Source organism: Papaver somniferum, chromosome 2, assembly GCF_003573695.1.
Source record: "Papaver somniferum cultivar HN1 chromosome 2, ASM357369v1, whole genome shotgun sequence".
NCBI classification, from domain to species: Eukaryota; Viridiplantae; Streptophyta; class Magnoliopsida; order Ranunculales; family Papaveraceae; genus Papaver; species Papaver somniferum.
In genome coordinates this window covers 192,140,407-192,154,335 of record NC_039359.1, presented here as the reverse complement: position 1 = coordinate 192,154,335, position 13,929 = coordinate 192,140,407, and the positions used below count along the sequence as shown (strand labels likewise).

General features: G+C 36.5%; 2 protein-coding genes across 2 annotated transcripts; one reads left to right on the top strand and one right to left on the bottom strand.

Annotated features, from left to right (window-relative positions):
- Positions 1–1,572: 1,572 nt before the first annotated feature.
- Positions 1,573–4,077, bottom strand: LOC113350080 (pre-rRNA-processing protein TSR2 homolog). Its single transcript, XM_026594154.1, has 4 exons — positions 3,700–4,077; positions 3,513–3,607; positions 2,970–3,083; positions 1,573–1,980 (listed from the first exon to the last, which is right to left on the bottom strand). Exons 1-4 carry the CDS (start codon positions 3,884–3,886, stop codon positions 1,786–1,788), a joined length of 591 nt encoding a protein of 196 aa, XP_026449939.1. The 5' UTR covers positions 3,887–4,077; the 3' UTR covers positions 1,573–1,785.
- A 149-nt stretch (positions 4,078–4,226) lies between these two features.
- On the top strand, positions 4,227–9,289 carry LOC113350079. Its single transcript, XM_026594153.1, has 10 exons — positions 4,227–4,491; positions 5,945–6,004; positions 6,157–6,196; positions 6,910–7,088; positions 7,245–7,283; positions 7,486–7,572; positions 7,740–7,800; positions 8,285–8,409; positions 8,751–8,842; positions 8,949–9,289. The coding sequence occupies exons 1-10, from the start codon at positions 4,444–4,446 to the stop codon at positions 9,061–9,063; spliced, it is 846 nt and encodes a 281-aa protein (XP_026449938.1). The 5' UTR covers positions 4,227–4,443; the 3' UTR covers positions 9,064–9,289.
- The last annotated feature ends 4,640 nt before the right edge of the window (positions 9,290–13,929 follow it).

Genomic DNA, 13,929 nt, shown 5'->3' with positions numbered 1-13,929 from the left:
TATACTTCAGACAATTCTCTCTCCTCTCTCTTTGATTCTCTTCTAACCGCCATTAACCTCAACTGACTTAGAAGATAATCAGAAAATCCAGATCTAATACCGCCGGAATCCTGATCACAGATTAGAGAACAAAGTAGCCACCGAGACCGCATCCAAAACAGAGGACAACAATAGGAAATTTGTGAAGGTACGAGTTTGACGCGTCTTCACGTTTTAACCCCTCGATAGTTCTTTATGAACAAAACCCTAAGAGATGGATGTATTATTCCATGATCCTAACTCTCTAGTTTTGTGCATGATCGTTGTTCGTTTTGAAAAATATTGGTTCTTTCCAAACAATACTATCTAATCGTTACCAGGAAATGATTGAAATTGTTTAATTGATTGGTGTGATTTATGTTGTGATCCTAGATTTGTTTGTTTGATGATGCCAAAAATAAATAAATTATGTTATCTTTGCGTACTATTATTGCTCACTTGAACTCGCTTTTCTTGATAAGACTAAACTTGTTAATGAAACTGGCATTTATATTTGTTATTTGAATGAATGATTCTTCTTATGAATTTTTTTTTCCCGAAGATACAAGGTGTTAGGCCACATTGGATAAATAACCATTCACACAAGAAAACTATCTCCAACTTATGTATATGAGGACGAAGTGGCACACAATTGTGAAGGCACCGTGTTGGTGAACCTCGTGTTTTATAGGTTTACCAAGAGGATGTTCCCCGTCTTAGGCATACTTTACTAATCTAAAAGAAAGAGGTATTTCGATTGGTTACAGAATGACAAAATACAGGTTTGGTGGAACCCTGATATTGCTAATATGACCTTCAATATCAACTACCACTACACATATGAATTTAAATGTAAAAACGTCCATTAAATTTATATATTTACAGAAATATCATTATTTTAAAAATAGATCAAAATTTTTAAAAACTTGTTATCTTTTAAAATAAACACCAATTTTTTGTAAAATTAATATATTTGGAAAGCTCTTTAAATTACCTGCGTAATGAGTAGAAGTAAAAAAATATTATTTTATTTTACGAAAAAAATATCATTGTTATCAGACTTGGTGTTGTTAAAAGAGTAAAGCTCAAACATGTACATGGCACGTGTATTTCGACAATAATTAAAGGATAGGAATAGTTTTAATCAATTACAGATTGACACGTAGCTGAAAAGGTAAATAAAGATAAAGAATTTATAGGATGGAAATGAAAATGTTATACTCCCAACTAATTACTAATATCTAAGAATTTGTACTCCAAATGACCAAGATATATCTTGTGGGTGATGATGACACATGACTAAATGTACTCCAAATGACCAAGATATACCTTGTGGGTGATGACACATGACTAAATGACTGCAGAAGCTTTGGCAACAATTTCTTCAACCCAAATTTGTGGAAACTAAAACCACTACAAAGCGACACCAATAAAAGTAAATGATCAAGATTCATTCGAAGTTGGGAATATATCGATTTCTCTCTCCTATGTTAGTGATGATGAAAGTAGGAGATAAGCAACGGAGGGAATTCAAGGAAGATAACTATCACAAAGTACTCACAAAGCGTACTTAACATTCAATATCGAGAAATACCCTGATGTCGTGTTCAGAAACAAAGCTCATCAATTGACATAAACTTCAAAACCACAAAGCTTAGTACACAAAATACCTTAGACATGTTATTTTTATATAAATCTAGTAGTATTTTTATACAAACAAAATTGGAAGAGTTGCAGAAACAGGAAAGACCATGATTGAGTTTCAAACTAATTTTGGCGGTTGCCCTTGTTTCGCCTAGGGGGGACGACAGACCATCCATCATCTGCTTGTCCTGTCTGGTTCTGATTATCAACCGATGTGTTATTTGTTTTTGAATTTGAGCTTGGCCCCTGCGGCTCATCTACTGCCATGTCTGATGCTTCTTCGTCATCAGAACTCTCATCCACATTTTCATCAACCAACTGGGGAAATAGACATAAAAGTGTAGTGTGCTTAAAATAGGCAACAATGAGTTTGTATACCATCGAACTCCTGTTCTATATTAGATCATGATTCCAAGTAAAAAAAAGAGTAAAATACAGTGACTGGAGTCCTCTTCTTTCCTTCCCTTCCATATGTAATCAAGAAACCAAAAACATCATAATTTAGGGGTTGAACTTGAGATATCACTTATCAGATGCAACAGTGACTATTATAAGTCTTATGTTCACACTTCTCACCAAGCATTGATGTACAACATGCTATAATGAGCAAACTCTAGATTTACGGGCATAAACTTACAAGTTCAAACCACTAAGCTACAACCAAAATGCAGCATGAGTTGGGAGCAATATGTATAAAGTCATTTCTCGAAATCATTCTACAAAGGTGTATATGGTGAATCTAGTCCTTTAGTAAATGCATATATACCTCTAAAATTCTCAGATGAGGTTTAAGTTATGTCACCTCAGATATTCTGGTGAATCTAGTAATTTGGTAAAGGAATATATACCTCTACAGCTTAAACAACCATAATTTTCTTTCGCCCTGTGCAAATCCTTCAGGGAAAATTGAAAACCAATCTCATAAAAGTAACTACAGCCATTCTGGTGAATAATTGCAATACAGCAATCAGCAGCACCTAAATGTCAACCGTATTACTTAGTCCACACTATCAGTAGCCATTCTGATATATGTCAACCGTACTACTTAGTCCACACTATCAGTAGCCATTCTGAATTTTATGCTGATCCTTAACTATCAAGATTGTAACATACACACAACTATAAATCATATTTTCTGCCCAAGTTCGTGGAAACTAAAATTTCTAGCCTCTGCCAGGATCTACAAAGCAAGTGTGAAAACAGACAATACAGATTCCTTAACAAATGATACGTGCAAGTGTGAAACCTTGATGCAATCCAAAATGTAACTTGTAGTGTAATTGAAAAGTAACTTTAAAATGAGTTACCTGTCTACTTTGAGAGACAGCTTGCGCTCCATTACTGGATATCCTTAGTCTTTGAATCGACTCATAATTTTCTTGCAGGCACTCTTCATGCATAATCATAAGCTCTTCTGCTATCTGCTTGGTCCAATAAAACGAAAAAAAACAGAACATCAGAAGAATAGATCTCTCTAAATCTCCCATATGCAACCAGCTATAGAGTACTGATAACAGTGTCAGTTGTTCCATTGTTTGTTTCTAATCTTTATCCTTTAGATTCTTATAAATACAAATGTATCACATGTTCAAGGATCAAAATACCAAAATCAAACTTGCATAGCGTTTCTGCTTGACAAATCTGAAGGTACATGGGCAAGTTTGGCAAGATGCTCCAAATTTCCGAGCTAGAAAACATCTACAGTGTCAAGCAGACAACAAAAGCAATAACCCTGGCCTGAATTACAAGCTCTAATTGAGGGGAAATGGTTTCCCCGATTGAGAGGAAAACGGCGGATACGTAAGTGAAAATTATAAATTCAAGTTTAAATGTCAATCTTCTACTCATACCTCTTTCTCGCTCCCATCGTCAAGCACAACATTGAATTCATCTGTCATGGTTTTGAACAATATCTTCTCCTCCAAATCATCAATATAAAGCGGCTCTGCGAAACAAAAACAACAGAAAGTAGAAAAAAAATAATCACCCCCTCTAAACCTGCAAAACCCCAACTATTATTTAAAACCCTAATTATACCTTTAGTTTGGGTAAACCAGGAGAGGATATCATAAGAGAATTGGTCTGATTTCTGACGAGAATCTCTTCCTCCCCATTCGTTTTGAATAGCCATCTGAAGAGCAGTCCACCGAGATAGAACAAGATATATGCCTTCAGAGAAGGCAGACAAGGATTGGGGAGTTAATGGAGGATTGTTGGCAGCCATGGCTTAGGGTTTACTCTGTGATTCCAATAAAGCTGCGAGCCTGCGACTTTATGAGCACCTTAAGATGTGTTTTTCACTGAGAATCTTTTCTGCGGCGGGGGAGTGCGGCTTTGCAAAGATGATTACTACAGGGGACTAATTTAACAGGGTAGCCCAGTTGGTGAAGATCTCGTAAAAACTCCGCTCGCATCGCATGTACAAAAAAAAAAAAAAAATGAAAACCTAAAACACGTCTGAGACAGCAAGTGTAGCCAATCAAAACATGACGTATCATCTAATAATATGACGTGGCAAACCTTTCAATACCAGATAAAACCAATTTTTGATAAACGCAGCTTACTTCTGTAACTATTAAGCAGGGTAGTTCAGGAATTCAGAATAACACCGATATTAGAAGTGAGAAAAATAACATTCCTAACAAAAACTTGGTGTAGACAGACTTTCAGTTGAATTTCGTCTTCTTTGGATCTGTTTCTGAGTGTCTCGTTGTTTCGTTCTGAAATTTGTAATGGTTGAAGTTTAAAACTCTTTGAAGAATTAGAAAGAGTTATTAAGAAATGGCTGCACCTTTCTTCTCTACTCCTTTTCAACCCTATGTTTATCAGGTAATCTTAACTTTCATTATAATCATGTTTCATTGTTTGAAGATCTTTGTCTGTGTGGAAAATTAGGGTTGTTTTAGTCAATTTTGATGCATTAATCGTTGATTTTCGTGTCAATTGAGTAGTTCCTTTTTTTGGATCGTGATGTCTGCACATGTGAAATTGCACTGGAATGTTTTTCTATGAAGAACTAGAGATTCAGGGGTAAGTTTTATAGTGAAATTGCACTGGAATGTTTTTCTATGAAGAACTAGAGATTCAGGGGTAAGTTTTATAGCGTTGATCAATTTCAAGTGAAAATAGTAGTGGTGAATGTTAGTTTCCCTAAGAATTATTAGATTTTCTTGGAAGAGGATTTCTCAAGGTGGAATGCCGTATTATGATGACACTGAATATGATAGCCAAGAAAAATTACTTAGATGTGGGGAACTTTCTACACTGAATTTAGTTTCATACTTAAGGTTCTGATAACAGAGGAACCCTAGTAAACCAGCTGTCACAATGAAAGATGTATTTAGATCAAATTCATGATTATTTGGTGCTTCACTGCTTTAGAATCTGAATGGTAGGTTTTAGTTATGCATACACGGACTTACCTTACCTACCCTCTGGCGAAAATCGGAGGTCTTAATTCACCATTTTGAAGAAGGCTTAATTCTTAGTAAAACTTTGAAGATCTCTTAGACGGTTCATTCCACTTCAATGAGTGGAAATAATGTTGGAATAAAAGTTTGTAGTGGTAATCTCGTCTATATTACGCAACTAGGCTTGTTCCTGAATACTTTGATCGTTTGCTCCTTTCTTACTCACAAACATAACTAGGCTAGCTATTGAATATGTGTAATTGTAAGATGGAACTGGATGTTGGGTGTGTGGTGTGGGTTCCATATTCAATGTTCTGAATCCATGGATCTCTCTGCCACCCAGTTTCCGTAGCTTTCTAGTTTGAAGAAACAAATGCTAGTGTATAGCATTGCTTCTGGAGCAATGCACCTTTCTATGCACCTAATAGTTAGAGCAGTATCACAAAAGTTCAGCACACCTCCTTTGTACAATGAAGATACCCTGCTTTATTAGTTATCATTGTTGGGTTTAGAAGGGGGGGGGGGGTACCATTTCAAAATTCTTAGTTGGGCTCTAAACTGAGAACCCAAAGATTGGACACGCCGTATTTGATGTTGCAGTTTACTTGTGCCGCGAAGATAATTTGGCATTTGTATGACCATCCGGAGTTGCTGTTGCTGATAAGCATAAATCTATGAACTGTAAATGTCTAATATCCTTCTGTGAGTTTTTGACTTTTACTTGGAAATTTGAACTAGAATTTGTTGTTATTGACTTGCATGGTAGAATCTGCTTTTATCGAAAAGATTATCGTAATGTACGATGCAAGTTTTTAAACTGCATTGACTTGCTAGTTATTGGTTAAACTCACGAGACTTCATCATTGGCTCAGAGTCCCCAAGCAGCTTGCGTACCTTTTCAAATTTTGGGAGGCGAAGCTCAGATTGTACAGGTAGTTGTTAACTATTTGTTTGAGTTTTGGTGATTGATAAGTTCTTTGTTGAACCATGGCTCCCTCTCCATCTACATTTGTTAGCGTGTTTAATAATTGAGTATAAAGTTTCGACTTATGAATACCTGCTGTCTTTGCTCTGTTATTATCAGATTATGTTAAAGCCACAAGAGAAGGTAATTGCAAAGCCTGGTAAGTTTTACTGATGTCAACATTATTGTGGGAAGATTGCTTTGATCTCTTCATTGACAAAGCTTCAAATAGTCTGGCACTAGGGCCTTATTTTTTGAAATCAAATGTGGATGAAACTTGTTGACCACTTTTCGTTAGTATTGGTTGATGAAATGAGTTCTTTAACACGAAATTGCACATTCTTAATGCTTCTTATATCACTTATTTTCTTGCAGCGGATTTGTTAGTATTTCCATTTAGTTAGCTATAATCTTTTTAGGAGTTTCCTTTTAAATTATAAATAAAAGTAAGTATGAGGTTAGGCAGTTGTACAACATACGGCAGTGTCTTCTTTCCACCACCCCCACCCCATATCACGTATCAAAGTCACAGATTAATTTTCATTGTCATTTAGGAGCAGCTTCCATTCTTCTCTTTTACGTCACTATCTTGGGTCGCTTATGGAAATAAATGGAACGGCCAATACTCTGTGCTGATTGCAGATTTAACTGTTGACTTCAGAAAATGAATTAGGCCCGCATAAGCTGTTGATTTTTTAAATTAAAGACCTTCCTTATATGGCTTAGTTCATTGTAACATAATTAAGTTAATATATGGATCAACGTGCTTTTATTTTATGGATTTGAATTTTTATATTGTTTTCTTTTTCTCAGAGGCTACTGAATGGCTGCAGTTAATGTTTAAACTATACATCTGACCTTGGGCTATTGCAGGTTCCATGTGTTACATGTCTGGGTCTATCCAAATGGACAACTTGTTTCTCCCTGAAAATGAAGGAAATATATGGCACTGGCTTTTTGGCAAGAATGCAACTAGCGTAGTTTTTCTCAATCAAGGTGCAAATGATGGTTTTGTTGCAATTGCTGCTCCTTCCCTTGCAAGGATACTTCCGGTTTGTGTTCTTAAAGCATTTATGGTTTATCTAATAGATTCGATATTCAAATTGTGCATTTTCTGCTCAATGACTTAGTGGCAACACACTTTGTAAGTTTAGGCAAATATGTTTTGATAATTGTGGATTAATTGCTCCATTCATGTTTCATTACAGATTGATCTTGTGATGTTTGGTGGACAGCTGTTGTGCCAGGTAGAGCTGATTACTCATTACGTTTATTTAGTTACTGTAAGAAATTGGATCACCATCCACCCACCCTCCTTTCCTTTGCACATACATATGCACAACCACACACATAGTATACGTGAGATCATGAATTATGAGTTACTCATTCATGTTAGCAGAAGATGCTCCTCTACCGTTGTGTTTGACTTAGTTGAAATGGTTTCTGTAGCCAGATGCATTTCTATGCTCTGTCAATGATGTGAGAGTCACTAACTCGATTGATCAAAGGGTTCGTAATGTTGTCGCCGGACCAGAGGTGAGAAAATGGTTTCTCAAGCTGGAATTTCTTTGATTATCATTTGATAGTTGAAAAACAGATGTCAACGGCCCTCGTGTGCATCTTTTATTGTCCTTTCAATTTCATGATTTTTCTTTTTCTTTCCAAATACACTTATATTTAAGATTTTGCTCAAAATCTTATAGGTCATTCTGAGACAGAAGATTGAAGGTCAAGGTCTAGCTTTCATAGTTGCTAGTGGGTCTGGTATGTGCTCCGCCCATCCTTTGTCATTAGATTTTAAGTTTTTCGATATTATTTTAATACATTGTCATTTTTGTAAGTATGTTAAGATTGACTTAATATGTGTTTTTACACTTGAAAGCATATCTGTCAGTTGTTATAAGTTGATGTTGGAGGTTATATTTGTAATATCAGGTTAGTCCAGTCCATATTGTTTGTGACAGGCCAAAAAAAGGGTTCTCTTTATAGTAGTTAGATATAGATATTAAATATTATCATGCCAGGAAGATATGCCACCAATTTTTGTGCCGGGCAAAAGAACTGTTACACAGTTCCCATCTGGTTACTCAACTTGAAATTGATGTGTTTTGAATGTTTGTCTGGTTGTAGTATGCTCATGAAAAATGAAATTGTGAACAGGCCGCACGGTGAGGCCTGAAGTTTAAATATTTTGAATCAGCTTCGATATGTACTAACTCTGGAACCTTCTGGATTCCTCCTATTGCAGTTGTCCAGAAAAATCTTGATGTTGGTGAAGTACTAATTGTTGATGCATCTTGCATTGTTGCCATGACTGCTACAGTAAATTTTCAAATCAAATCCACTGGTCCCATAAGAAGGATGGTCTTCGGGGTGAGTTACTTTTTTGACCTTTTAATCTTTCAAACTTCTCCTGTTTCTTTTCCTTTTATTCTCTCATCTGGCCACTACGTCCTCCTTGATAAGCGTAAAGGTGAGTGTCATGTGGAATATTATGCGACAACTCTCACTTTAGTTGCTGAAATCCAGCTTTAGTTGTTCTACGGACTTTAGATTTTACTAAATATTGAGAAGATGAAATAAGCACAGTATGTTAGTCGGTTCCGTTCAGCACCGACAGGAAATATCTCTTTTGTCTGAGTTGAGCATTTTCTGGGGTTAAATTTGAATGATAGACCTCATGCTGATTGTCATATTTGAAATTTCAATGTCAGGGTGAGAACCTAATTTCAGTTGAGCTAACTGGCCCTGGCATGGTCTTTCTTCAGAGTTTACCCTTCTATAGGTTTTCACAGCGAATTGCAAGGTAACTTTCATTTGCGGCAATGTGATTTCTCCAAAGAGCATCACCACTGATTAATTTCTTTGAAGTATATTCTTCACTAGTTTTGACAAAGCCTTTCTGCTTGCAGGGCCGTTACATCACCCAACATGAGGGAAAATCCCAAGTTCTTTATTCAGATAGCCATTTTCTTTGTTCTTGCTTATGTAATGATTGTATCATCCTTGATCTTGACAGACATTTGATCTCTCTCTCTCTCACTCACTTTTTGTTGTCTCTTTGTTTCTTCAAATTTGACCAATTTTCTTCATAGTTTTTCATAGAAATAGTGAAATACTAAAGTGAGCCCTAGAGTCCTAAACGGCAGTGCTCTAGTTATAAAGCTCATTAGCGTTATATGGTTGTGTTACTTGTGTATGCTATCTTAGGTTGATAATAAGATTTGAATACTAATTTATTTTACCTTAAAAAGTCTTCAAGAACCTAGCAAAAGTGACTTCCCCTATTAATTATCGATAATTATTAGGGGGAAAGCCATTTTTACTAGAGGGAAAGTTGATTCCGGGGTGGATTCAAAAACAAATAAATTCTCCTATCAATAGTTATTTTTATTTTGATCATTTATATCACCTTTGCCCTACTTAAAATACTGGTATGCTACGTATTGGTGTCACCTGTAAAAAATTATGTCAACGTTGATCCGTGCATTCATATGACCATGAGGCCAACATGATCAGCCAGACTTAATCTTAGCGAGAATTCATGATTAAAGTTGATTTGTATTTTGATGGTCAATAAATTATGACGTAGACAAATTATGAGTTATTATTTGATTATTTTGTAATGTATGGGTTTGCAACAACTTCTGCCGTGCTCCTCCACTCTTGATGCTAATGATAATGGGATCATGATGGTTAAGAATGATAAAAACAGCAATAACATCTTTAGAGACGACAGTCATCTTATGGATCTTTGCGTAATGGCTTCCAAGTTAGCCCATGAAGATGCCGAAGTCCTTTGAAATGTTGTTGTTCAGCAATCGAATGTATATGCCCATACTTGTTCAGATAGTTTGAGATAAAGTCGTCCAAATTGAACCCACGACCTCACAGCTAATGACATTTTTCCTTTTGCGGCGATTTTACTGTATATGTATATATACTTGCTATATACTCGTGGTATTTGGCTAGTTGATTATTAATAGAGGGAATTTTTTTAGATGATTAGATCCACCCCAAAATCAGCTTTCCCTCTAGTAAAAGTGACTTTCCCTCTAGCAAAAGTGACTTTCCCCCTATTAATTATCAATTAACAGTTCCATCCTTGGTCATACAAATTCCATTGACAATCAGTCATGTGCAGCTACTTCGCATTATGTTGACTTGACCACAAGGTTAAGAAGAGATCCAGAACTTGGAACTTAAAGAACACCTAGCTTGGTCTCATAATTAGATTTTTGATTAACGAGGTTGCTGGCTTTTGGTCTGACCATTAGATTTATCTTAATCTAGAGATTAACGCCGTTTTGGATGTCCGACGAATCAAATACATGGAAAATCATGCAAGTCTCAGATAGTAATTGATGCTCGTACAAACAGATGGAATCTCCAACTACTAAGACATTGTATGGATTCAGAAACAGTAACTCAAATTATGGGATTAGAATCCCTCTTCAAGGAGCATGTCAACTTAAATGGACATTTATCAGATCAGGCGAGTTCTCTGTTAACTCTATCAACAAACAAATTTTCAAGGAACATGGAATTAACACACAGGTTATGGTTACGACAGAGAAAGCAATGGCTCAGTTTTCTGGCATAGAAAGTCTCCCGAGAGAATTCTTATTTTCTTGTGGAAAGAAATACGTGGAATTCTTCCTTTCAGGAAACTATTGGGGTCTTTCATCCCTATAGTACCCTCTATGCATGAATTCGGAATAAACATCGGAGCATCGAGCGGTTTGGTTTGCTACAAATCCTTTAGCTGACTTTTCTATGCAGCTGTATCCCACAATCCGACAATGGATTATCTCTTGGATTGATTGGTATAGGGTTTGATTATTATAGTGCTGCTATCATACTTTGGCAGCAGATCTTGAGAAGTAGATGCAACTGTGCCTTCGATAAATATCAGCAGAATCTTCATGACACTCTGCACTACATAAATATAGTACATCCCAGATTTAGAGATGAAATAAATAGAACTGCAAGTCATGTATATTTTTCTGCGAATACTAATGCTGCTCTACCTTTTATGCTATGCATGACAAAACTAGTTATAAAATTTATACTGATGTCGCAAAGCATTTGAGATCAAGCACTGAGGCAGTGGGAATATTAATTTTTGACTATGCAGGTACCTTCCATTCTGTCATATCCTTCAACATCCCAGCCTTGCTGAAGTCATAGCCTTGCTGGAAGATATAAAATGGTGCAGAGGACCATCAGTATATTAGGGGACAATAAGAACGTAGTCCAGTCAGTGGACACTGTTGTTAATAGAGAGTCCTATGGAATAACTAGAGTTTTTTTTTTTTTGATTGTAAATACCTACTCCAGACTTCTGATAAGTGGAAATGTATCTATGTACAAGTACAACGAAAACTAAAAAAGATGGCTGATGCACTAGGTAAAGAAGCCATCTCAGTACCTCACTCTAGAATATGGATACTCAATCCTCCATTTTGTATCTGTAAATATCTCACAGGGTGTAACTGAAAACTTTTTTCCTTGGAGTCTGTTGATTGAGCAATCAATTGCAGAAATGAAAACTATTCCAGTATGGGTTATGATCTACAATGTTCCTCTACATTTATGGAATAAATTAGGGTTGAGTGTGATTGCTAGTTATCTTGGAAATCCATTGATGATGGATGAATGCACTAAGAAGAAAACTAGACTCACCTATGCTAGAGTGTGTGTGGAAGTGGATTTTGATTGTTCTTTTCCTAGTTTCATTCCACTATGGATTGATGGGGTGCATATCATGGATCTACCCGTAGAATACCAATGGCAACCTACTAGATGCATGAAGTGCTCATCTTTTGGACATAAACCTAACTCTTGCTCTACACAAGTGGGGAAGAAAAAGGTTCATTGGACAAACAAGAAAAATCAGCAACTACTTCCAAAGTCAGTGACAAAGGTAGATGGGCATGCAACAGATGCAGTAAAGGAAACGAATGACATTCACTCTACTGATGGAACAAATGAAGAGTTGGATGGACGCATTTTGAAGGAGGCTGCAGTACTAGAGAAGATGATATACAAGAAATTGAGTCTAATGTGTTGCGAACACATATGGAAAATCAGCCTGTTGATCCTGCTACAACAAATGGCAAGGGGATTGAAGGCCGAACTTTGGAGGCAGAGACTCAAACCATTGCAAAACAGTGGACTTACGCTAGAAGGTCTAAGAAATTGGGCAGACATAGTGCTAAGCCAAAGCAAGTGACAACTGCCTATCTCAACCCTTGCGGTATCTTATATCAGGAAGGCGAAGCTACTAATTTGAGGGTGGGAACTCTTGGAAACAAGGATGAAGACCTTTCCACGGAAACAATGGACGATGTGGCAGTTGAGACTTGTGAAGAGTCAAATGAAGGTTCTGATTTTGAAACAGACAAAGAGAACATAATGTCTTCAAGTGATGAAAACGGAAATAGAAAATTGAAGACTCTTAAAGATATTCCACTTAGACAATCAATGACAAAGAAGCAACATGTGGATAAGCTTTTGAATGTAAGTGCATTACTTGGAATTCGGGATACTAATAAAGATGAAACTAACAACATCTTTGCTGAAATTGTTGAGAAACATAAGAGTTACAAACCAGCCGATGATAGAGAACTTGCTAAGCTAGGTTGGAAAGGTGAGCAGTCAAATGAGAATTTAGGCAGAGGTAAGAGAATTTCTGCTAAAAATAAGAAATAATCGTAGGCGTTGCACTTCGATGTAGCTTGTTCCGAGAGGCTTTTTGCCTTGGGGTTGTTGTATTGACTAGATTTTGCTTATGCCTTTGTGCACCTAGTGTGCTTCTTATTCGGTAATTTTCTTTTTCTTTTTAATAAAATTTTAACTTTTCTACATCAAAAAAAAAAAAAAAAAAAAAACTGAAAACTTTTTTGTTTAATAATAATAAAAAAAAATCAGATTTACTTTTTTATGCATATCCCCTGACTGAGCATTCATCTAATATACTACCTTCGTTTCCGGAAAATAAACGGGAGATTCACTTATCGTTTTGTTTAGATCTGATTCACGATCTGCATCTTACTAGGCATATGACTTGGGCCGACTCAGATGTCAGATCATTTGTTTGTTTTTTTCCTTTTCTAATGTCTAACTCGAACTCTGACTCGGCGTATACATCTGACTTAGATCTATTTGAGTCAGGTATTATTTTGTACCTGACTCGTTGGGAATATATCTGACTAGAATAAATTTTTTTCGACAATTTTACTATTTTGTTATATATGAGGCGTCATATGACGTGTTAGTATTCTGTTAGTATTCTCTCAAATTGTCGTAACTTTAGATGGAGGAATACATGTGTTTGCAGATGGAGGCCATTCAGAGTCGTGTGAAGATATTTGAGAGGCTTACTGTAGCCGTTTGCATCATGTGGAGAGTACAGGCTTGGTTGACATAAAGTGTGACCTAATTGTAAACATTTCCCTTTGAAGGAGTATGGAGACGGCTCTGTTAAGAGATTTAGGGAAAGGTCGGGCCCAAAGGGGGGGCATGACCAGATAATGGTCGAACGTTGACCTACTATGGTCGTATGCTAGTGGTTGAGCAGAGGTGTGGTTAGATATATAAATCCATAGTTCGTCGTATGAGCTATGAGAGTTGTGGTTGATTATCAACCTAATGTGGTCATTCGTACCCAACAAAGGTGAGTCATGCTCGCTACGACTGAAAAGCTAAGGTTGATCATCAACCTAGCATGATTGTCCATACTTAGCGGAGGCTTGTCGTACTCAGTATGACTGAAGGGATGTGATTGATTATCAACCTAATGTGACCTTCCGTACTCAGTACGACTATTTATGTATGGAAAGACGAATTATGCCAAAGGTGTGGTACTCGGTACAACATGTGTAGTTCTCA